The sequence below is a fragment of the Nuphar pumila genome, chromosome 7 (genome assembly GCF_984573655.1).
Source record: "Nuphar pumila chromosome 7, dmNupPumi1.hap1.1, whole genome shotgun sequence".
NCBI lineage: Eukaryota > Viridiplantae > Streptophyta > Magnoliopsida > Nymphaeales > Nymphaeaceae > Nuphar > Nuphar pumila.
This window is the reverse complement of record NC_143255.1, coordinates 130,135,348-130,160,896: the sequence shown is the minus strand read 5'-3', so window position 1 is coordinate 130,160,896 and position 25,549 is coordinate 130,135,348. Positions and strand designations below refer to the sequence as shown.

The 25,549-nt window shown below is 38.4% G+C and overlaps 1 protein-coding gene across 1 annotated transcript; it reads right to left on the bottom strand.

The window, feature by feature from the left end:
* Nucleotides 1–3,918: 3,918 nt before the first annotated feature.
* On the bottom strand, nucleotides 3,919–24,043 carry LOC149833531 (putative NADH dehydrogenase [ubiquinone] 1 alpha subcomplex subunit 5, mitochondrial). The gene is made up of 2 exons (XM_090015185.1): nucleotides 23,656–24,043; nucleotides 3,919–4,362 (listed from the first exon to the last, which is right to left on the bottom strand). Exons 1-2 carry the CDS (start codon nucleotides 23,966–23,968, stop codon nucleotides 4,139–4,141), a joined length of 537 nt encoding a protein of 178 aa, XP_089871311.1. The 5' UTR covers nucleotides 23,969–24,043; the 3' UTR covers nucleotides 3,919–4,138.
* Between the last annotated feature and the right edge of the window lie 1,506 nt (nucleotides 24,044–25,549).

Genomic DNA, 25,549 nt, shown 5'->3' with positions numbered 1-25,549 from the left:
AATCAGGGTTGCTAATCGGTCGGGTATCCATGCATTTTGGCTCAAAGATGCATATGAAATATCCGGGAAGGGTTGGATCACAGTGAATATCTGACAAGCAGGAGAGTTTGTGGTCAGATACATCCCTTCTATCATTTGGGTCAGTACTGACCCATATGTTATTCTGGTTGAGCCAAACCTGACCCAAATGATAGAAGGGTTGGATCACAATGGATCTATGGCGAGTATCTGAATATGAATTTCTTGGATATGGACATAATAGTACTGACCCATATGGTATTCTGGTTGAGCCAAACCTGACCCAAATGATAGAAGGGTTGGATCATTTGGGTCAGGTTTGGCTCAACCAGAATAACATATGGGTCAGTACTATTATGTCCATATCCAAGAAATTCATATTCAGATCGTGTTGGATACTCGCCATAGATCCAATGCACTGAACAACTTAATCATAATTCAAACAGCAGTTAATATACCATTTAACATATGCAAATGAATTCATCAAGACAACAATTTTATGGCCTATACACAAGGATGTATCCGTATACCTGGAGCTGACCACAAAATAAAAGTTCCACTATTATTTCAGGATATGGATCTGTATTGGAAATGCACCGGAATCTAAAGAATCCAACTTATATATATGCCACTAAGGGGGTGTTTGATTCAGGGGACAAGTCTCGCTTGGGGACAAAGAGGTCTAGCATGATGTTTGATAGGCTGGGACCGCTTCGTCTTCGTCCAGTTTTTTCAAAAGGGCACGTGGAACGTGCTAGTTGAACCCCTAGGGGTGTGACTGGAGCGTTAGGGACAAATGCCGTGTGTTCTGTCCGTGCGGTTTGTCCCATGAATCAAATGCGTCCTAAGAGTATGATAACGCTGTGAATTCTAAGAGTGCGGATCAGGTCAGGGTACCCCTGATGGAGTCTTAGTTTAACTTAAGTCCTGGATCCCAATACCACTTGACTGCCTGTGGTGGAAAGGGATGCTGACTACAGCCTGTGTTGGAAAGGGATGACTAAAGCCTGTGGAGATTTTCTCAGCAAGGGAAGATCTCTCAATAAATTAAAGATTTATTTCAAAGATATAGGGCATCCCTTGCCACAAGGTCAATAAATTAAAGATTTTATTTCAAGGGTTTTACCAAGGCTAGCCAATGTGAAGCCGGTCTCCCTTGGATTATTAAAAGAAAAAGAAAGTCTAAAATATTAAAAAAAATGGTGAAGGTATTGCATTAGTCAAATTTGATGAAACATTAAACTTACCACTTTTCATGGTATCTTATCAGCTTCTTAAAATAGTGCAACATTTTGAAAATGTGGCTGATGTTTGTGACCATCACTAAGACTACTACATGTCTTTATAAGAAAATATTTTGGATCAGCTCCTAGCTCGTAAAACCCGATCTTTTTGGATGAATTGGTTTGGGCCTGGGTCCCAATTCTTCTAATTGGACCCTGGCTGGCCTCAAGCAACATAAGGCCCAGTCTAGGTTCTGGCAAATAGTGATGTAAACAAGTCGAGCGGGCTGCATACAATTTGGTGCAATATAATTGAATTCGGAGACGGATTCAGGCCCTCTCTACCAAATCTGATTTGATCAGGGTATATACCCTAGTTGGATCTACATTCACGTATAATTGTGTCGGAACTTGATGCACCTCGCACCGGACTTGGATTCTGGTTCAGACTTAGATGTGAGAATGCTAATCTAAATCCAAGTCTGATTAGCATTAGGGTAGGTTTTTCCTTACCAAATCTGACCAAACGAACTCGGATGTGGTTGGATATCCAACCGAAACATCCTTACAGGCAATAGAAACAATAACCAGAGCATTTCCCAGGCATGATGGTTCCCATGGGTGTAATATAGACAGGTCCAACCTGAACCTGTCCCAACACCATGATATGCCCACACCCTACTTATGCATAACCACATCCATACTTGGCACCTCCTAAAAATTTTCAACCCTTGCATACTTTTAGCATGAGCCATGAGCTGCAAAAACCATCATATATACCAACATTCATGTAAACCAAATTCTCACATCATTTCATCAATGTCACTTAAAAACCATAGCAACATTATTATTTTTTTATGATGAGGAATCCTTGCCGAGAACCGGGTCATTTAATGTGTCTGCCTCGTGTGAGGTAAACCCATATATCTAGCAGTTCCCAATAACAACTATCATCATCGTTACCACCACCACCGTCATCATCATTACCACCACCATTGTCGCCGTCATCATCATTAGCATGGCTATGACTGGATATGGAAGATTGGTGGTGTGGGTCATCAGGGTGCTTGAACTCAGGCTTAGGCAGACCCGGAGACTGCTACACACGTGGTTTAGGGATGGCTGTGTGCGTGATGCCGTGCATAACCAAAGGCATGGGCGCCACCCCTAATTGCCTCCTCGAGTGCGTGCGTGTCTGATATGTCCCTAAGCAAGGTGCACAGAATAGAACAGATTCGACTGTGAAGGGGCTTTGAGCAGCCATGACGGTTCAAAACAGCTGGACTTGAACATTAGTTCAAGGAGAAACCATGGTCATGGTTCGAACTTCGGACAACCTGGATACGAGTCAAGAGGTGCCACATTGACTATCGCGGTGTAAAACTCCTGGGGTAACCCCTCCCTGTCCAACAGGAAAGTCAAACAGCCACAGTATCCTTCAGCAACGCCTTAAACCGTCTCACCTAGCAGATCATGTAATAGTTGCATAGGACTGATATTTGTGCATAACGATGGGAAACAAGCTGGCGCTGCTCATGGCACACAGCTCATGTTCAGTTCGTAAAGAGCTCGTTTGAACTTGTAAAATAGGCGTGCATGCCGAACATGCAAAATAGGCATTCGGCTTATCGTAGCTCATATACGCTTGTTAAGCAATATGAATATCGTTAGTACAACAAATGATTGAATTATTTGGTTTTGCAAGCTATAGGCTTAGATATAAAAATTTACAGATTCCAGCTCTGAAACAGTAATTTTTTATAATCCCATTACTTTCAGCTCCCAAGCAGATTTTCTTTTTCTTTTCTTTTCTTTTCTTTGTAAAAAAAAACATCTCAAGCTCAGCTTGTTTAGCTCAATATCATTATGTGCTCAAACTCGGCTCAGTTTGCCACAGGAATGAGCCAAGCTTGACCACTTCAAGCTTGCTCCTTTACCAGCCCTATTTGTGGCGAGGCATACAATTTGTAGCTAATCACACATGCATGCATGGGAGCATGTGTGTCTGTATGTGACCTCCCAATAAAACAAAGGTAGCCAAGGTAGACTTAAGAGGGCTGCATGCCAAACACAGAGGCACCAAAAGACCTAAAATGATGAAATGACCAAAGTGGATTAAGTTTTAGAAGTTTTTTGAACCAGTAACCTAAGAATACAGGGCAGACATTCGGTTCAGCAAAACAATTTTCTGGATCAAAATATCACCACCACCAATGAGATAGCATAGAGACCAAGGTGCCCAAGAAGAACCAAAACGAGATAGCATGGAGATCAAGGTGCCTAGGGAGAACCAAATGGAGCCCGGGCAAAGTGGAACAGAACCGATGAACAGCAGATCAACAATCAGCTAGAGCAGTAGAACTCAGCTTATCAATAGAAAGGAATTTTTTTATGATGTTCAATAGCCGACTAGCACTAGAATTTCAAAATTTCCAATCAGTTTTAAATTGTTTGCTCCATTTTACAATGAGATATCATGGCTTTTGAGAAGGCTGCTTTTGGACTTCCACAAATCTAATAGCCATGGAATTGGATTAAAAAGTAGTTGATGGCTCAATCAACAGAGCAGTTGTAAATGAACTCGGTTATTACATTACAGCATCATCACCTAAGGATCTTCAACTAAAATCATGTACTTGTTAATTGCGGAAAGGAAAATAAAATCTATTTAAATGAGTTAATAAAGGTGACATTTTATCATCTATTAGCATGAAGCCACATACTGAGTCAATACTGAACATAAGCTTTGTTCTTAACCACAAAGCCTGAATGCTATTATTAAAGCATGAAAATTGATTCCTGTTCAAAACCCATTCTTCCACCACATTAGACTAGAAAAAAGGAGTCACACAAGGCCTTGAGCAAGACAAATCAATGCCGGCAGCAAGTGATATTGCTCAACTTGACTGCTGACTCTTCTCAGTACCTGGCTCAATACTTGGATCACTCTTTTTCTCAATAGTTGGGGTGACAGTATTGATAGAAGCTGCTGCTTCTAGTGCCTTGTAAAACTCTTCTGGAAGTGGAACAGGACGATGATGTGGTACATGGCTGGGAATAGGTCTATCATCCTCAACAATTTTGCACTCATAATCTTCAGGGACACCCCAGGGATCCCATTCTGCAACCAAACCATGAAGAAGTGGTGAGCACCGAATCCTCAAGAAGTCCACAAAGCTCTCAGATCAAAAAAAATTCTCCTAGATCATGAATTTGAATTGCTTCCAAGCTTGCCTATCCAATAATAAAGAGTGTGTGTGTGTGTGTGTGTGTGTGAGAGAGAGAGAGAGAGAGAGAGAGAGAGAGAGAGAGACAATCATGTAAGCAGAACAATTCAGATTAAGAACTCTATTTTTTGCAGACATGAACATATGCATAGCATCCAAACAAGGTAAGAGGACTCAAATACAGAATTCCAATCAATTTATTCCTTGGAACATAATTCATCTCCAGCATGGTGTGATCGAAGCAAGCGATTGATCTTTCAAATGATTTTGAATGAGATAAAGAGGAAAGCAAAGGGAAAATTAGCTTGTTTGCAGGAAATGAATATCTCCTAAACTAATGAAACATGGACCGAAAACTGGTTAAATACAAAGGAGGGAGTGGAGAGTCTTGAGGACTGGGCGTCAATTAAAAATTAAAGTTATGCCCAACCAAGTACGAAAGCTTATGGAGTCACTCGTGCATAAGTTCCCAACCAGCTAAGGACGTTCAGATGTTCCACAACATTTGGACCTGTCAAAGCCATAATCCCCTCACTGCATACAAATGGCATTCCAAACTGGTGGATGAATCTTGTCACGTAGCCATTTATCTCATAATGAACCGGCATACCAGAACGCAAACCCCCCACCCTCCATGTCTGATATGTCCAACGAGAGTAGAGCCACAATCATTCATGAGTTTTTGGATGTCATTCAATATAGTTTACAACAATGATGACAATAACGGCACTCACCAATATTCAGGTTTTTCATGGAGAAGCACAATGCTCAAAGTATGCTGCTTTCTTAAGAGAATGATTTGTGATTAACTTTGCCTGATCTCATGATTGACACCCAAAGACAAAACTGTATTGTCCATTCAACATCTGAGAATTTCCAAATTTTCACAAGTACTTGGCCGTTTTTTTTTTCCGTGGCTTCAATTTACCCTGCTATTTTTATTTTTACAACAATTCTTGCAAATGTTTCTATATATTTCTCACAAATTATTTCTTTGAGGATGTTTCAGAGAACCAGGGGGGACGTGCTTCCTATAGAATTTCATGTTGAACTTAGAAATAATATGATAAAAAAAAAGAAAAATATGAATCACAAAGTACATCTAAGTAAATGACATGTAGCAAAAGCCTCAGAAAATGCATAGCCAACAACAATATTGATGTCAGAGGAAGAAAATAGGCTGCTATAGGACAGAAAAGAGTAAATCATTAGATCATGACCAACAAACTATGCTTGTTGAAGATCACATATTGCCTTTTGTTACTTTTCATTTATTTATTTTATACATCCAATTAGAATAAACTACATCTAGTGAATGAGATTAAGATACTCCTGCCCAAAATACAAAAATTAGAAATTTCAAAAGGAGATTAAACCACAAAAAGTACATCTGGTAAAAAAAAAGATATAAGACACTGACGGCCTCCTTTCCACCCATGACCAATAGCGTACGTTAAGGGAACTAGAATTAAATGAAGGGAAGACCAATGCACATTGCATAAAAGGGAATAATAACCCCATAAGGAACTACACCTAGACGGACAATCTATGTATATAAATCATTATGCATCATATAGGCACTATTACTGATAATCCAAGAGGCATTTTTGTTCTCGTAGCTAGGGGTGGGCAACAAGCCCGGCAGCCCGACGGACCAAGCCGACCCGGCCCGCCAAGGGGCTGGGTTTGGGCCATGATTTTAGGCCTGAGCCCGTTAGGTACCAGGCCGAAACCCGGCCCGTTATATACGTGAGCCGGACTCGGGCCGGTCCGCAGGCTACCAGGCTCGGCCCAATGGGCCTGAGTTATTTATTAATTTTTAATAATATAAATTTTTTAAAAGTTAACTATTACATAGTAACTTGGATAACTATTATTATTTACCTAATTAGTTGCATGGAACTTGCTATTTGTTAATTATTACTATTTACTTAATTAATTGCACTAATTAGGAATTAGTTGCATGGGAACTTGCTATTCTCTCATTAACCCATAATTTCAGTCAAGCATTTATGCATTTTAAGATTGGGCCAGGCTGGGCCGGGCCTGACCCGGCCCGCTTCACATTGGCCCATTGGGCCAATGGGCCAGGCCATGGGCTTCTCTTCAAATCCAAGCCAGTTAAGAACCGGGCCAAAACCCTGGCTGTTAGTAAACGGGCCGGGCCGTTGAACCGGGCCAGTCCATTAGTGGGTCGGGCCGATGTGAAATGAAATGGGGATCTTCGAAACACGAGCTTTGATTAACAAGAGCAAGTGTCAAGAATGACACTAAAGCATAACCCTTAAAAAGGGTATAACTGGAAACAAAATAAAAATAAAAATGTATTCTTTATTGATATGAAAAACCAATTGCTTAAGAAGTATTGGAGTGAAATACAAGAGGGGCTGCACCCCTTTATATACACAGCTGAAAGAGGACTCAATAGAGCTGTTGGGCACAGTCCAACAGCTCTATTTAGAGCTGTTGGAATGTGTCAGTCCAACAGCTCTATTAAGAGCTGTTGGACTGTGTCAGTCCAACAGCTCTATTGCTAGTCAAGTCTGGACAGGACTTGACTAGCAACAGTCATTCTAGTTCAAACTGAACTAGATGACATAAAGACAAAAAATAAAAATAAAGGAAAAAAAATACAGAAAAGAAAGAAATTAAAAATGTATTTATATATATAATAATATAATATTATTATATATACATATATGTACAGTTTTACATTTTAACACTCCCCCTCAAACTTACGGTACAATGAGCGAAAGTTTGTCTAAGAGAAAGTGAAATCGGGGAGCAGCGAGAGGCTTTGTAAAGAGGTCTGCTAACTGATATTCTGAAGTGACATATGGCAGATCAATTATCCCGTGTAGATATTCCTCTCTGACGTAGTGACAATCCATTTCGATGTGTTTGGTGCGTTCGTGGAATGTTCTGTTACTGGCAATGTAGATCGCACTTTTGTTGTCACAACACATTTGTGAAGCCTTTGTTGCTTCAACTCCCATGTCAGCAAGCAGTCGTCGGAGCCAAACTACTTTCATGGTCGTGGTTGCCATGGCTCTGTATTCAGCTTCGGTGGATGAGAGAGATACCTTCTGCTGCTTTTTACACCTCCACGAGATTAATGATTCCCCTAAAAAGACACAAAAGCCAGTGGTTGAGTGTTTGTTATTGGGATCACCTCCCCAATCAGCATCAGTATATGCAATTAAATCAAGAGAAGAGGAGGAAGATAAGAAAAGTCCTCGTGAAAGAGAGGACTTGATGTATCTGATAATACGCATGACTGCTCCCATATGAACAGAAGTAGGAGCATGTTGAAATTGACTTGCTGTATGAACAGCATGTGCTATATCTGGTCTGGTAATGGATAGATAGGAAAGTGCCCCGACAAGCTGTCTGTAAGGAGTAGGGTCTGCAAGAAGTTCTCCATCATCAATCTTCATTTTAACATTAACAACTTCTGGAGTGTCAACTTTCTTATCATCAGTAATACCAGACCTGAAAACAATATCAAAAGCAAATTTAGTCTGAGATAATAAATATCCTCTAGGAGAATAAGCAACTTCAATGCCTAAAAAATATCTCAACAAGCCCAAATCAGTCATTTCAAAATAAGATTTAAGAAGTGTTTTGATTGTTTCAACTCCCTGTTTATCGCTTCCGGTGATGATCATATCATCCACATAGAGAAGAAGCACAATGATCCCTGCATCAGAATTCTTAATAAACAAAGCAGTGTCAGTTAAACAGAATTGAAAACCAATATCAATCATAACACGACTAAACCTATCATACCAAGCTTTTGGTGCTTGTTTAAGTCCATAAAGAGCTTTTTCTAAGCGAAGGACTTTACCCTTAGGAATACTTAGACCAGGAGGGGGTTCCATATATACTTCTTCAACTAGCTTTCCATTTAAAAAAGCATTTTTGACATCCATTTGAAAAATAGACCATTTTTTGATAGAAGCTAAGGCAATTAAGGTTCGGACAGTAGTCATACGAGCCACCGGAGCAAAGGTTTCTTCATAATCAATCCCATATTCTTGGGCATAACCTTTGGCTACTAAACGGGCTTTATATCTTTCAAGAGTACCATCACTCTTGGTTTTAATTTTATAAACCCATCGACATCCTATAGTTTTCTTCCCTGGAGGAAGATCTTGAATATTCCATGTAGAAGCCTTTTCAAGTGCATCTAATTCAACTTTCATGACTTCTATCCATTTGATATCATTTTTTGCTTGAAAATATGTGGATGGTTCTTCATATGAGTGAATTAATGCAATAACTGCCCTATATGTGGGTGAGAAAGACTCGTATGATACAAACTTTTCTGGAGGCCTCGAGATTCGGGATGATTGTCTAGTTGGAATGTTAGAATATTTCTCAAGTGCACATGGAGTATTAGACTCTTGTCGCCTGGAATATTGAATACTAGTATCTCTATGAACTTCTTCATTTTCAACATTAAGATCAATAATTCTTGGATCATCATCAAAGTTACAATCAAGGTCATATTCATCAGATGTTGATGTTAGATCTAGCAAAAAGGAGTACTCAGTGACGTCTTTTAATTTTCTAAAATCAAAGAAGCTCTCCTTTTCAAGAAAGGAAACATTTCTAGACACATATAGTTTATTATTTTTGAAGTCAAAACATCTATAACCTTTCTGGTTTTCAGCATATCCTAAAAAGGCACAGGGAATCGCACGAGGGGAAAGTTTATCATTTTTGTCAGTAAATATGAAACATTTGCACCCAAATATTCTTAATCTAGAGTAGTCTGGAGAAATGTTTATAAGTTTTTCAATGGGAGTGATATTTTGTAACGAAGAAGATGGCATCCTATTAATGAGATAGGTGGCAGTTAAGGCAGCTTCTGCCCAAAAGTCTTTAGGGACTTGATTTGCTATTAATAAAGTTCTAGTGGTTTCTATAATATGGCGATGTTTTCGTTCTGCCAGTCCATTTTGTTGAGGTGTATAAGGACAAGATCTTTGATGTGTGATGCCATGCAATTTAAGATAATTTTGAAAATCTGTGGATAAAAACTCTCCCCCTGAATCTGTGCGAAAAATAGTAATATCATTTTGAAATTTGTTTTTAACCATATTATGAAAAGTTTGAAAGTATGAAAATACTTCAGACTTATGTTTGAGAAAGTACATCCACGTATGTCGGGAGAAATCATCGACAAAAATAACATAGTAAACAAATCCTCCTTTAGAAATTACTGGTGCAGGACCCCAAACATCCGAGTGTATTAATTCAAGTGGTCTTGAAGAGAAAAAGGTTCTGTTCTGAAATGGTAATCTTTTCATTTTGCCGAGAATACAATCTTTACAATCAAATGATTCAGAGTTACAAAATTTCCCTAGATTTGGAAAATGTTGGATTTTGGCTATATGTGGGTGACCAAGTCTCTTATGCCACAGTTCCAACTCTATTTTTTGAATATTATAACAAAAAGCTTTCTTCGGCATTTCCAAAAAATCCATGTAATAGAGTCCTCCTTCTCTATGGCCTTCCCCAATCAGCTTGCCTGACTGGCGATCCTGTACACAACAACCATGAGAAGAAAAAGAAATATTACACCCATAATCAGAAATTTGAGATACAGATAAAAGATTTAAATTTAATTTTGGAACATGTCTAATTTCTGGAATAAAAAAATTTTTTGTTTTATAAATTTTTTCAAAATCTCATATTCCTTCTATTTCAAGAGAAGTCCCATCAGCAGTAAAGACCTTTGACACACTTGTTTTATTTTTAACACATTTGGATAGACTTTGATTATTTGGGGTCATATGAAAAGATGCACCAGAGTCAAGAAGCCAAGAAATTTTACCTAAATCAGAAAAAGATGAGGCTGCTGCGCCGGTGGAAGCTTCAGATGAGGAAGAGGCACCTTTGATGAGAGGCTGAAGGATTTCCATTAGTTGGGCCAGGGAAACTGGTGCATCCTGATCTTTAGGCTCCGATCCAGCAATTGCAGCTCTTTTTTCTCTCAACTCCTTAAGTTTGGGACATTGTGGCCTGTAGTGTCCCGGTTCATGACAGTGATGACAAATAACTTTCTTCTTATCATAGTCACCATTTTGTCGGTTAAAGTGAGGAGGCCTATATGATCGAACATGATTCCCTGGTCTAGACACGGCTAAAACGGAATCATCTTCAATTTTTAAAGAACCTTTCCGGAGACGATTTTCTTCCATTGTTAACTCTTCAATAGTTTCAACAATAGAAGGAATTTTTCCCCGGTGAAGTAGGGCCGATTTAGTGGCTTCAAATTCCGGCCTTAATCCAGTGATAAACTGGTAAAAATGTTCAACATCGAGTTGTTTCTGACGAAGCTCGATGTCTTCGGCACAATGCCACTTTGGTTCTAAAAGGGAAAGTTCTTCCCAAAGTTCGGACAACCCATTGTAATATTCACGAATAGTTTTGTCTCCTTGTGTCATCATTCGAACTTTTTCTTGGAGGTTGCACACGTGTGCAATATCTTTAAGGGAATACATATTCTTAAGGTATTCCCATGCCTTATCGGCATGATCAAATTTGGCAAGACTTGAGCATTTTTTAATGTCAACGCTATTGATAAGCCATGACATTATCTTCGCATGAGATATTCTTCATTCTTTCCATTTCTTCTCGTATGAGGCAATAGCCTTGATTTTCTCTTCTTCCGATAGAGGGACGTCTTTATCTCCCTCCTTTTTAGTAAGAGATAGCTTAGGTTCCGAATCGGAACCATCCACAATCCCCCATAAGCCTTTTCCCCATATATGGTGCTTCATGATTGAAGCCCATGTTACATAGTTCGTATCGCTTAGTTTCATAGGCATGATGGTGACTTTATCATTGTCATCCATCGATTACAAGGAGAGAAAGAATAGGGATAGAAGAGAAACAAGAAGGAAAATGAGAAAGAAAGAAAAAAAAAACAATACAACAAGATGTGAAATCTTCTCCAATGAAGTGATAAAACACTTCTCTTCAAGTGGCGAACACTTTTGCAAACGGGCACGGAAACCGAGGCAGCTTTTCCTCAAGATTTAGTACTTCCGCGGCTCTGATACCATGAAATGAAATGGGGATCTTCGAAACACGAGCTTTGATTAACAAGAGCAAGTGTCAAGAATGACACTAAAGCATAACCCTTAAAAAGGGTATAACTGGAAACAAAATAAAAATAAAAATGTATTCTTTATTGATATGAAAAACCAATTGCTTAAGAAGCATTGGAGTGAAATACAAGAGGGGCTGCACCCCTTTATATACACAGCTGAAAGAGGACTCAATAGAGCTGTTGGGCACAGTCCAACAGCTCTATTTAGAGCTGTTGGAATGTGTCAGTCCAACAGCTCTATTAAGAGCTGTTGGACTGTGTCAGTCCAACAGCTCTATTGCTAGTCAAGTCTGGACAGGACTTGACTAGCAACAGTCATTCTAGTTCAAACTGAACTAGATGACATAAAGACAAAAAATAAAAATAAAGGAAAAAAAATACAGAAAAGAAAGAAATTAAAAATGTATTTATATATATATATAATAATATAATATTATTATATATACATATATGTACAGTTTTACATTTTAACACGATGCTCATCCCTACTCGTAGCAAAAGCAAAGCACAAACAGGAAGTACACCATCCCCAATAAAAAAGGAAAATCAAACATTGGAAGACCATTGCAATTCATAAGCAACCCCTCTTATATTTTATTCTAATACCGGAAAAAATACTTAATATAATAAGTGACACATGACCAATGTGAACCACCAATACCAGGATGACTCTCAACCACCTCATCTATCAAATGACAATCAGCAAGGCCAAAAAAACAACAGAATGAGAATACAAGACATAATCATACAACATACTAAACACAGTGAAGAAAAAATGTCACTGTCTCGAGATTGGTTCGACTGTTGCGCTGCAAAGCAAAGTAGATATGCTTTTGCAAAAGCTAGATCAACTTCTCGCGGGCCCACCCCCCATTCATCAAGTGTGTGCTCTCTATGTCAGTCTGGCAACTTCTATTACTGAGTGCCCTTCGGCAGCTCAGTACCCTGAATTTGTTCACAAACAAGTTCAAGCTACTCAAGGGTTCGCCAATCCCTCGAATGACCCATTTTCATACAATCCGGGTTGACGAAACCACCCTAATTTTTTATGGACTGAGATATCTTCATGCCAATGTAAGGCTCCGTTTGGAAACTGGCAGTCCGAGGCAGTTTATGCATTTGAAAAGGTGGCAGCTGCCAAATCCACTCATTAGTACAATACAAAGAGAGGACCTCACTTCCCATCTCAAATGCAACTCGCATCCCATCTACCAGTTTCCAAACATCGACCACAAAGGCAGTTTGACCAAGTTTTTACCAAATACATTAACTCCCATCCCAGCTACCAGTTTCCAAACAAAGCCTAAAATTCCTGAATAAATCCAATTTGGTCATCACTAAGAAAGCCAGTGCACCAAATCTGCTCGTTGACAGGCTAAGCATCAAAAACATACAACTAGTAAAAACAATTTTGCCATCAATGAAATAGGAGGAACGATTAAACCCATAGAAAACCCAGATGAAGCCTTTCATATTGAGGCAATCACGTGAATGTTGCTTAAATGTGCAAACACAGAATAGGAATCTCCAATGATTGTCGGATCATCAACGACAATAAAAACCATGGTAGAATATGAGTTAACAGAAGGCAATAGAAGCATAAAATGTTGGTATTATGAAGAGAAAAGAATCACTTTTGTAGAACCAGATCACTAAAACTTCAGGCCAACAACACAATGTTCTATTGTATTTACCTCATGTACAGAAAGAACAATGTTGGGAGGGACTGAGTATCCTACAAGATGTTCCATTAGAGCCTTTTCATCAGGATCAACTATAAGAGAGACAAAGTTCACATCCATCTGTTATGGCGGAAAACACTGGTTTGTTGCCATACACAGCCAAGCATGTGTAGTAGTCATTTTTGAGCAACTAATAGTATAATACTAAAGTCACATATAGTTAGCCAAGTAACTTTATGGCAGATCCCTTAGAATGCCAGTTCCTTCTATGTCCTATAGATCCACTAAATTTGGTTGATATTTTATTGACTCAACACAAAATATTTTATTTCCTCAAAAAAGAGGGATTTTCACATATTTCCTTCAATCTAAAATCATGTTATCACTGCTGAGTTTTATAGAGGATGGACAGATTAATGAACTGACAGGAAGCTCATGTCAGAGTTGGTGTTATAGCTTAAATCCAGGGTACTTTTCCACAGTAAAGAATATACCCAAGTCAGTACTAATAGAGAAGCTTCTTTGATTAAGTTAAATACTGTCACACAGACACTCCTTGCCCTCTGTACCCGTGTCGACACGCGCCGACATCTGGACATGCCATTTTACCCTCCGTACATACAAGTTTGTATTCAATTTATAATTTATAATTATATTTTCAGTTTATAACTTTATATGTTCAGTATATAATATATATTTTAGATATAGCATATATACTTAGATTATATTCAGTTTACTTTGAATCTATTTTGTATTTATGTGATTATATATATATATAACCGTGTCCCCGTACCCACATTTTTAGACATTTCTGTGTCGTAACCGTACCCATGTGACATAGGTTAAATATGTGATATCTAACCCTTGTTTATCTGGACTTGAAGTATGCATCAACTCAGAACTAGTGTCACTGAGATCACCGATATTTTGAAATTATCGTGATATTATTGGAAATTTCAGGTCAGCCAATAATATAGGCAAAATATCACAATGTTTTCAAAATATCACAATATTTTTTGAAAAAAAAATTATTATTTTTATATATTTTATGCCCAAATTTTTTATTTTTTTGTATTTAAAGACTTTACAAACTTATTTCCTTATATTTTCCAAGAAAAATGATACAAACACATTATTTTCTTATTTTTACAGTTCACTTTTTTTAAAAACCAAGAGATTTTTTCAAGATTCATTGGAGAAAAAACACTTATTGAAAATCTCTTCAAGAAAACCCTCGGCAAGAAATCACCTTCAACGATACAGATGACTATGCTCAGGAGTACAAACATATACTCACAAAATAAACACGCTTGATATGACATGGCAGTTTTGCAAAACTGGGACACAAGGATATAGTCTAAAGGCTACATAAGTCATTCCATTTAATAAGAATTATCTCTTCTTAGTCTCTTTTGAGAATTGGCCCTAGAGATAGGGATTTGCAAGCAATGTTGTACGTATCGTACGATGAGTATCGTTACTATTTAGAATATCAATACGATATGCACTCGTATCGCGATAGAGTGTGTATCGTACAATGCATGCCTGTATCGTACGATACACAGGGTCAGCACCCGCTTGAAAATGACCAAATCGTAATTTTTCAGTTTTGGGTTTTAAAAACCTCTTGATGGACAACTTCATTTGTGTAGAAGCCATCAGACAAATATTCATGTACCTAGGGCTTGTAAGAGCGACTTGGGGGCCGATCCATGCACAAGAAAGAGGGATTTTGTGGTTTGCTAAAGTAAAAAGTGCATTTTCACCATTTTTCACTCAAGGAAGTGGTTTAAGGTAAAAAATCTTTATTATAAGTAAAATTACAAAAGCTACCCCAAAAAAATTTGGCTCGGAGGGCATTGCCGCCCTACACCTCCCCCCTTCCCCACCAATTTACCACAAAGTTGGATCTGCAAAAATTAGAGATTTATATCAAGGTAGAAATCAAGCTCCACACTCCTCCAACAAAGATGGCATTAAATGATCCGGCATAACAATGAAGCACTTAAGTAATGAGTGAAAAACGATTGAAAATTGAGTGCAACTATTGTCATAATATTTTTGTTTATGTAATATGAAGGTATGAGTCATGTGGCATATTCTTAATTGCAAGCTATTTAATATTTTGCATTGTTCTTGTGAGATATGCATGCAATATTATCTATAATTCTATATTAGTTGATGTTTGATGATGTTTTATGCAGCTCATAGAGACATAAATGCTTCATATGTAATTTTATTGTTGTATTTTGTGCAATTCATCATTTTTTATGAGATATGATTTTTTTATAATTTTTGCTAATTTTTTCTGATTTTTCTTGATTTTTTAGAATTTTTTTATTAAAATTTTATGATATTTTACGATAGGATACGATACAGCCTTAATTTGGGCCCAACCGATACGAGTAATGATATGATACTTACAACCTTGTTTGCAAGCCCTTTTCCTCCTTGAATTGGGAGAAGATCGGTACGTGTGCGGAGTGGCACCCAAACTCATATCAAGTGCAAAGCCTAGGCATAAAAAAAAATTCCATTTTTATGTTGTAAGATCTTCCATCTAAACTAGTAGCATCTTCCTCCAACCTTCTCCCTAAACTTACACTCCATATATCCTATTTTTATTCTACAAAATTCTTAAATCTTTTTTTCCTAAATATTCCTCCAAAGTTCTAGTTTCTTCTATACATATTTTCTATCTTGGCTAACAAGTATTGCATCATGGACATCATCTTGAATAAAAAATGCTATTGCATTTAGTGACTAATGCAAATAAATATGGATTTAAAGCTAATCCTTGATGTATCCCATCCTTTCTTGCAGACATACTTGTCTCTCCATATGTAGCCTTTGCAACTGTTTTAGGCACACTACACTTATTTGAATTTGTTGAAGAAGTGTAATATGATTGTATAGCATGCATTACTATCTTTGGTGCTACCCTATCTCAAGTGTATATAAGATTATTTATAAAGGGCACTTTTGTATTTTTTCAGTAGGTTAGAGGTAAACTAATTTTGTCCTCTAGTGTAACAAAGGGGATCATCCCCTATATGATGTATCTCTTTTGCCTTTCCATTCTAATGAAAGTTTTTTCATCTCTCTTGAGACTCCACCCTTTGTGCCTTCTCCTTGGTTGAATATGGTATCAGAATCATATTCAAGCTCTTAGAGGATTGTGAGAATGGAGATTGGAGGTAGAAGACTTCATTCTGGTCATCGATAGCCTGCCTCGAAGAGTGTGCTGTTGACATCAGCTTTGGTTGCACGAGAGGCAGATTCATCCCCATCTGAGGTAATATTTAAATTGATCTTGATTTTAGGAGTTGAACCAATCAGGAATCGTGTTATTTGACTGAGAATTGAAATTTCTATGATTTTTTCAAGATTTTCTGAGATCACAAGTAATATGGTTCAGATTTGGAGATTTTGCTCATTTTGATCAAATCGATGGTTTTGAATCTCTCCAAAAGGGTGTAATCAAGTCGTTTTTTGTGCTAGTAAGCTTTCAAAAGTGGTTTTTTGGTCTGATGTGGTGATTTGGAGGAAATTTATCGTGTTTTTGGCATCCCTATTATGGCGGTAACAGTGTTTTTACTGTTACATCTTGGTTTGTCTATCATAGTTGGGCTATTATTGTAGCAGATTGGTGTTAGAGGTGTTTGGTTGCCATATCGTGCAGTCTTAGTTGGGTTTTGGACTGATTGAAGTGCTTTTGGTATGTTTTTGGTACTAATGCTTGCCTAGAGATATTGTGCAAGGCTCTTGTGAATATAACTAATTGTGTGTTGAAATTTGTGTCTGTACTGCTGTACACACTATTTTGGATATTGGTTTGCTGTTATGGTTTTCTTATGCAGCAACATATTTTGTAGTGGGGGGTTGGTGTTAATAAGAAGGATTTGATAAAGATTGTTTCTATCAAGTTTGACGGAACAATTTTTGCCTATTGGGCTAAGTTTATGCAAATCGTTGTTAGAGGCTTTGGTTACATTGGGTACCTTGATGGTACTGAACTCAAACCTAAAAAGGCTGATGCTAATTATGCCATGGTGATTTGGGAATGGAGAGAGAGAGAGAGAGAGAGTGTCAAAGTGAAGTCGTGGTTATTGGGCTCAGTTGAGCTGAACATTATGAAATTTGAGGCAGCTAAAGATGCATGGACATATCTTAAGCAAGTGTATCAGCAATCCAACTGGGCAAGATATCAACCTGAACAGAAATTGAAGAGCTTAAGACAAGACAATAAGTCAGTTCAGGCTTTCTATGCTCGGTTTTGAGGAGCTATCAGATGCCCTTGCAAAGGGTTACTTTGTCCACAACTGAGGCAAAATATCGTGCTATGTCCCAAGTCACAGCAGAGATCACATGGTTGAGATGGCTATTGCAAAACATGGGTGTTGCTATTGAGGGTGCTATTTGTTAGTTTTGGATCATGGATCCGACCCGCACCACATTCCAAGGATCCATCTCGAGATGCGTGTGCACCTCAAGAGGGCGGTGGCATATTGTAATTTATTTTTATTACTTGTGTAATGTTATACTTTGTACAATACATATAAATAGTAAGACAAAAGGGAAAACCCTATTGCCGCCGACTCCTCTCTTCTCTCTTTACCTCATTTTTGTCTCTTGCAGGTTGAACTTTCAGACATGGTATCAGAGCACAGGCGCGGAAATCAATCATCTAGAAGACCTATAAGGCCCAACACGTGCTTCTAAAGGACGTAGGATTTATTTTTGTCTCTTTTCCTTAATCAGATTTATTTCTTTCTCTTTTCCTTTATCCCTTTTCACGTCATTCTAGTTTCCCTTTCGGTTCTTTTCATTTTCAATAATTTTCTGGTTCGCACGTCTTAATATTTTGTTCCAGTCTGCCGAATCTTTGATTTTCTCCCCAAAATATTTCTATTCAATATTTTTCTGGTTCGCACGTCACAATTTCTTTCTCACGACACTACTCCTCTGTGTGACGAAGGCACTGATATTATTTTCAGCACACAGCATTGCTGTTTTTCTCTCAATACACTGTCAGTATAGTCGGCACTCTATTTTGGTATCATCACATTCCTATTTCCTACCTGTTATTTCATCTCATTCTTCGTATAAACCATGGATTCCAAGTTGAACCCTAGTTTTCTTACTCACCCCATGACCCACAAGTTATCCCATGATAATTACTTACTTTAGAAGCGTCAGATTGTGCCTTTTATTCGCAGTCATGGTCTTTATGGGCATCTAGATGGGCGATCACCCGCCCCACCTACACATATCGTGCAAGAGATAACAGGTGAAGATGGGAAGGTGAGTCAACTTCGAACCACCAATCTTGCTTATGATATATGGGTACAACGGGATCAGACATTAGTTGCTTACATCACTTCCACACTTTCTGATCGTGTTTTACAAACTATTTCTGATGATCAATCTGCTGCCGAGTTGTGGAATGGACTAGCTCATTCTTTTTCTCAGGTTTCCGAATCTCGGGCTTTGCAACTCAAGTGGCAATTCCAATCTATGCGAAAAGGAAACAAATCTATTACAGAGTTCATGGGGGATGTCAGGGTGATTACAGATCAGTTAGCTGCCATTGGAAGTTCTGTATCAGATAAGGATATGGTACAACAGGTATTAGGTAGCCTTGGACCTGAATATCGCATGTTTTGCACGGCACTCCAGGTTGTCTCAGTTCTTCCATGTTTTGATGATCTTCAATCTAAGCTTTTGCAATATGAGGTCAATTTAAATCAGGAACACGCGTCAGATGATGCTCATCCTGTGATGATGGCACATACGCCTATTCAAACAGGAGTCTTATTTACTCCTCCTCGTCCCAATGGAACACCTATAAACAAAGGAGGATTACTACCTACACCAGGTGGAGGAGGTAGTGGCTCAGTCAGTGTACCACGAGGGGGACGTGTTCCTACTTGTTTTCTATGCAATAAGCGGGGACATGTTAAAGCAAATTGCTGGTACAATCCTCAGAACCGGAACAAAACAGGAAGGCCAGATAGTAGACCAGGGCAGAAGGCAATTCAGACATTTGCACGCACTCCTCAGGGACAGGTTCTTCCACAGGACGTACAAAATATCCTTATGACTACTTTCAATCAGATGAACTTGCGCCAAAATGATGAAGGTATATGGTATATTGATTCAGGGGCAGCAGCACATGTTACTTCTGATGCAGGTAAATTTTCTCACTTGACTCCTTACACTGGAAATGGCACTATAGTCATAGGAGATGGATCTCACCACCCCATCTCTCACACTGAAAATGTCTCCCTTTCTTTGCCTGAATCTCAATTACCCTTGTCAAATGTCTTACTCACACCTGCTATTCAAAAGAATATTCTATCTATGTCAAAGTTAGTTGATGAAAATAATTCTTCCGTTGAATTTACTCCTTCTGTTTATCTTAAGGACCTTCAAACCAAGAAGACGCTCGCTAAAGGTGAACGACGCGGAAACATGTACGTCTTTGAAGAATCTCATGTGCCTTTGAAGACGTCGTCTTCCGTAGCCGTGGCTTCTTCAGCATCTTCCTTTCCAACATTTTTGAGTCGATCTACAGATCATAGTTCTTCTTCTAGAGTTTTGAAACTTAATAAGCCAGACTTATGGCATCTTCGTTTGGGTCATTGTAGTCAAGTTTTTCTTGACAAGTTGTCTACTAAAGGTTTAATACCCGCAGTCAGTTTAGAGTCAAAATGTCCAAGTTGTCACTTATGCAAAAGTCATGTACTTCCTTTTCATAGTATCAATAAAAGAGCAACAAGGCCTTTTGAGATTATATGCTCAGATGTTTGGGGTCCTGCGCCCACTCCCTCTTTTTCTGGATCTCGATACTATGTACTCTTTCTTGACTCTTACACTAGATTTAGTTGGATTTACTTCATGAAAAACAAACATGAAGTTTTCAAGTTGTTCAAACAGTTTCATGCACTAGTTCAAAATCAATTCAATACCAATGTTGTATATTTCCAGTGTGATGGGGGGGAGAATACATATCACATGATTTTAGTGAATATTTGAAGGAGCATGGCATTACACGCAACAAAATGAAGTAGTTGAGAGAAAACACAGGCATATTGTTGAGACAGCCTTAAGCATGATGCACACTGTGGGTATTCCTTTCTCTCTTTGGACAGAGGCTTTCCATATAGCTGTTTACGTTATCAACAGGTTGCCCATGACCATCCTTGAAGATAATTCTCCGTATTTTGTTCTTTATAATTGTCATCCATCATATGAAGAACTACATCCTTTTGGTTGCGTATGTTATGTTCATATTGATCATTCATTGAGAAATAAGTTTCAAGACAGAGTTGTGCAGTGCAAGTTCCTTGGGTATGCAGATGACTATAAGGGATAGAGGTGTTATGATCCTCATACAGGCAAAATTCGGGTAGCTAGAAATGTTGTTTTTTATGATGAAAATTTTGACACTCTGGGTTCATCTTCCACAGATACACAGGACAGTTATGATCCTTGGCTCAGTGACTCACTTTTATATGATTTGTTGCCTTATGAGGATTCATCTTTATTGACAGACAATGAACCTTATACTTTCGATGTGGAACCGCATATGGAAGACATTCCTCCTACAACAACATCCTCACGTTTTTCTGGTCTTGTTTATTCTCGTAGAGCTCATCCAGTCAATGATGAGACTCTTCTACGACGTTCCACTCGGATTAGACATCCTATAGATCGCTGGGTAAGTTATAACAATTTCTCTTTGGATTTTCAAACATTTCTAACTAGAGTGTCCAAAGAAACAAAACCTTCCTCCTTTCATGAGGTTGTACATTCCCATGCTTGGGTAGAGGCGATGAATGAGGAAATGGAAGCATTGCATGAATGCAATACATGGGAGATTGTACCAAGGCCAGATAACAAGAATGTTGTAGGATCCAAATGGGTATACAAGATCAAGCACAAACCGGATGGCAGTGTTGAGCGCTATAAGGCTCATCTGGTTGCACGAGGCTTCACACAACAGTATGGGCAGGACTACGATGAAACGTTCAGCCTAGTAGTAAAATTGGGCACCGTCAGGATTATCATTGCATTGGCGTTACAACATGTATGGTCACTCAGTCAACTTGATGTTAAAAATGCATTTCTGCATGGTGAACTAAAGGAAGAAGTTTACATGGAGCAGCCACCTGGTTATAGCATGCATGATTCATCCAATTGGGTATGTAAACTTCGACGCTCTCTTTATGGCTTGAAACAAGCTTCTAGATCTTGGTTTGAAAGTGATTCAGCTATTGTTTGGGTGCTTATATATGTTGATGACATCATTATCACCGGGAGTGATGAGGTTCACATATCTTGGGTTAAGTCTATGTTGATGGCTAAATTCAAGATAAAAGACTTGGGTCCCTTGCGATATTTTTTGGGTGTGGAAGTTGATAGTCGACATGAGACTATTACATTGAGCCAACATAAGTACACTATTGATATTTTACTTGCTACAGGGATGGAGAATTGTAAACCAATTAGCACACCTTGCCTTCTAAATCATAAGCTAAGTGCTAAAGAAGGCACTACTTATCATGATCCTAGTTTGTATCGTCGAGTTGTCGGGGTATTGCATTCTTATCAGCAATAACATTGTAACATGGAGTAGTAAGAAGCAAAAGGCAGTGGCGCGATCTAGTACTGAACAGAGTATCGTGCAATGGCAGCAGGAACAGCCGATGTTACATGGGTGAGACATCTACTGCAAGAATTACAAGAACCGATCTCGTCCTCTATGCTTCTTTGCGATAATCAGAGTGCTATTAATATTGCCTTCAATCTCATCCTTCATTGTCGCACGAAGCATATCGAGATCGATCAACACTTTGTTAGACAAAAGGTGGAAGAAAAAGAAATTGAACCTGCATATGTTTGGTCAGATATGCAAGTTGCTGACATCTTTACCAAGGGATTATCCACTCATCAGTTTTGGGCACTCAAAGACAAGTTGAGCATGATCAAAGACCATACTCAACTTGAGGGAGGCTGTTAGTTTTTTATCATGGATCTGACCCGCACCACATTCCAAGGATCCATCTCGAGATGCATGTGCGCCTCAAGAGGGCGGTGGCATATTGTAATTTATTTTTATTACTTGTGTAATGTTATACTTTGTACAATACATATAAATAGTAAGACAAAAGGGAAAACCCTATTGCCGCCGACTCCTCTCTTCTCTCTTTACCTCATTTTTGTCTCTTGCAGGTTGAACTTTCTGACACTATTGTCTTGCATTGTGACAATCAGAGAGGACTAAGCACACGTAGATAGATTGTCACTTCACCCGGCGAGCCTGCTTAGATGGAATCATTTCATTGGCATATGTTGAACTGAAAATCAAATAGCGGATTGTTTCACTAAGAGCTTTCCTTAGAAAACATTCTAACCATTCCTCTTCAAACTTGGAATTATCATGTTTTCATCATCTCAAGTTTGAGGGGGAGTGTTGAGGAATGTAATTTACATATCACCATAGTCGTGGGTTACCCTCTTGCTTGGATATATGTCTATCTTGGAGGGGTAATATTGTAACATAGCATTAGTATATAGTCAATACTTTTTTGTCGTTTTTTGTATCCTATATGTATTATTCATTCATTCTTTAAAGGTTTAACGAAGCTTTTTTGTTGCCTCCTCTTTTGTGCATCGTATTCTTCTTCTTCTTCTTGACTTCTTTCATGGCTACCTGATACTCAATATTGGCAACACCACTACTCCCAAACAACAGAAGTGTTGGGGAAACCACAATGCACTGCTCCCGAATGGCAGAGGGTGTTGGGGGAACAGCAAATCACCTCCAATTCAAGACTCCCAACGGAGCCTAAACCACCAAAAGAACTACTACACTCACATTCCAGCAACCAACGGTATCTCATTCTAAACCCACCCCTCAAAAAGAACGGACGAAAAGTACTAAATTAGCAAATTGAAAGATCATCAAAAACATAAACCACCAATTCCTAAACGTTAATCCCATCAAGCTTAGATTATCTAAATCATCAATTAAAGAAAAACCTCAAATGCACTCACGATTTACAGTTCTCATTCAAAGCCAACACATCTCAACGAATCAACCAAAAGGACCAAATCAACAAACAGGGCATCAGGAGATCACATGACCACCACCAATTGCCAAACGTTAAATCAGGCAAAAATCGAGTCAAAATCACGCAAAACATCAATCCAAAAACCTCAAACTAACAATTTCACGATAATGATAATCCACAAACATTCAAATTTGGCGAATTAGGCCCCCCAAATCGAGCCCGTTAGAACGAAAACAACAAAAGAGAAGATAGATAGGAGCCAAAACGAAAGAGGAACGAGAGAAAGAGGAAGAGGGGTGGAACCGATCATCTTGGAGATGAGGGTGAGCTCGTCCTTGGCCTCCTCGATGAGCTCCTCGACCTGGCCGCAGCCGATGCGGCGCTCGATGGCCTCCCAGTCCTCCTCCTCCTGGCACACCTTGAGGCGGTGGGAAGTGAAGCTCTCGACAGCCTTCCTGTAGCCCTCGTTCTCGGGGACGGCCTGGATCTCTTTGAGGGTCTTGTTGTAGAGGGAGACGAGCACCTCCCTCGCGTTCGGCACCACGTCCAGCCCCACGATCCCCGTCGTCTCCTTCACCTTCACCATCAATGGCCGCGCGAACCTCCGCAGGAACATGACTTCTTCCCTCTCTCTCTCTCTCTCTCTCTCTCTCTCTCTGCAAAGAGTGCTGGAGAAGAGGCGTTTGCACTTTTGCCGTTTATGCTATGCACATCTCAGTAAGGCCCTATGTCTGAGGGACACGCCATTTTGGCTGCGTATCGGATGATACGATACGAATCTCCATGTCCTTACTAACCTACTGACACGAATGAATATTGTTTTAATAATACATTTATAAAAAATATTGGCTGCACTAGACTATCTCTAACCGAATCTAATGAGCTTTATTTCGCTAATTTGACCGGCCAAACGCGTTGGACATGGTCCATTTATAAAGAAGAGTAACGATAGGGTGCTCCCGGAACACCTACTCCTACCTAATAGAAGATTTAAATTTTTAGAATTTTTGGGTTGATCAGATCTTATAGATAAAATTTCAATCAGGTGGGTTTTACTTAAAAATATGATTTTTTAAATAAAAATTTTTTATGTGTTCTACATCATTGAATTTTATAGCCCTTCGAAAGTCAGTTTATATGACACAATCAAACGATGTAGAACATATTTTTCACTGAACAAACCATCTCGCTCATATCCGTGGAACGGATTGGGCGGTTTCTACTACAGAGTATGGTATCCAATAGTTTTCATTTATTTAATGCCTTGCAATAATAATTCAATAAAAATATATTGTAAACATAAAAATATCAAAAAGGAATTTCATTGATTAAAATTTAAAAAAAAAACATGTTCTCCTCTCTTATTTTGCAAAAAAAAGAAAATGAACTCCAGTTGTATTCTTATCTTGGTGACAATTAAATAACAAAAAAAATTCTGCAAAAGTTACGATCTTTAGATGGAAGATGAATTAAGAAACAACGATAATGTAAACATAAATGCCGATGAATATGCTGAATTTTTATTATCTACAACAAATTATTGGTTCACTCAATTCTTCAACCGTGTCCCTTATGTTATACTCTCAAGGCTATGTCATTCCATAAAAGATGCAATATTTTAACTCAAGAATATATATGCTCATAATGCCTAAAAAAACAGTCCAATGTTACACGATATAAAAATATACGATATTCCTTTTCCTCCAACTTTTGCTAATGTATAATTTTATCAATGTGTATTTATTGGATGATAATATTTACATGCTGAACAATATTTACTTCATGTAAAACATGCTAGGTCTATATTAGGAAATCATACGTGTTTTGTCATTGTGGTTGTCTTTTTTATTTTTCTGAGCGAGGGAGAGCAAAAAGAAAAATTGTATTCAAGAAAAAAATAAGGTATGATAGTACAGGAAGATGACGAGGAATCATCTTAGTCCATCAAGTGCACCTTAAGAAACATACAAACTAAAATGTAGAAGGTAAGACCCAGCCCAGAGAGGGCCTTATTGGATTCTGGGTTAGAGAATCATATTTCTTGATTCCTACATTTGTTCATGTTAAATCATTAAAAAGATCAGAAATAAACAAATAAAACATAAAGCGGAAGCGTACCCAAATTCATCATAGCACTGATAGATCTTAATGGATTAAATCTTTCAAAACCTCTATAAGTGGCATTTCCTTCTTCTGT

Excerpts from the sequence above, each read along its gene's own strand:
- LOC149833531 (XM_090015185.1), bottom strand. The coding sequence starts at position 23,968 with ATGTTCCTGCGGAGGTTCGCGCGGCCATTGATGGTGAAGGTGAAGGAG. Across the intron at positions 4,363-23,655 it reads CCTCATCTCCAAGATGATCG|AATGGGATCCCTGGGGTGTC; the intron begins GTTCCACCCCTC and ends GTTTGGTTGCAG.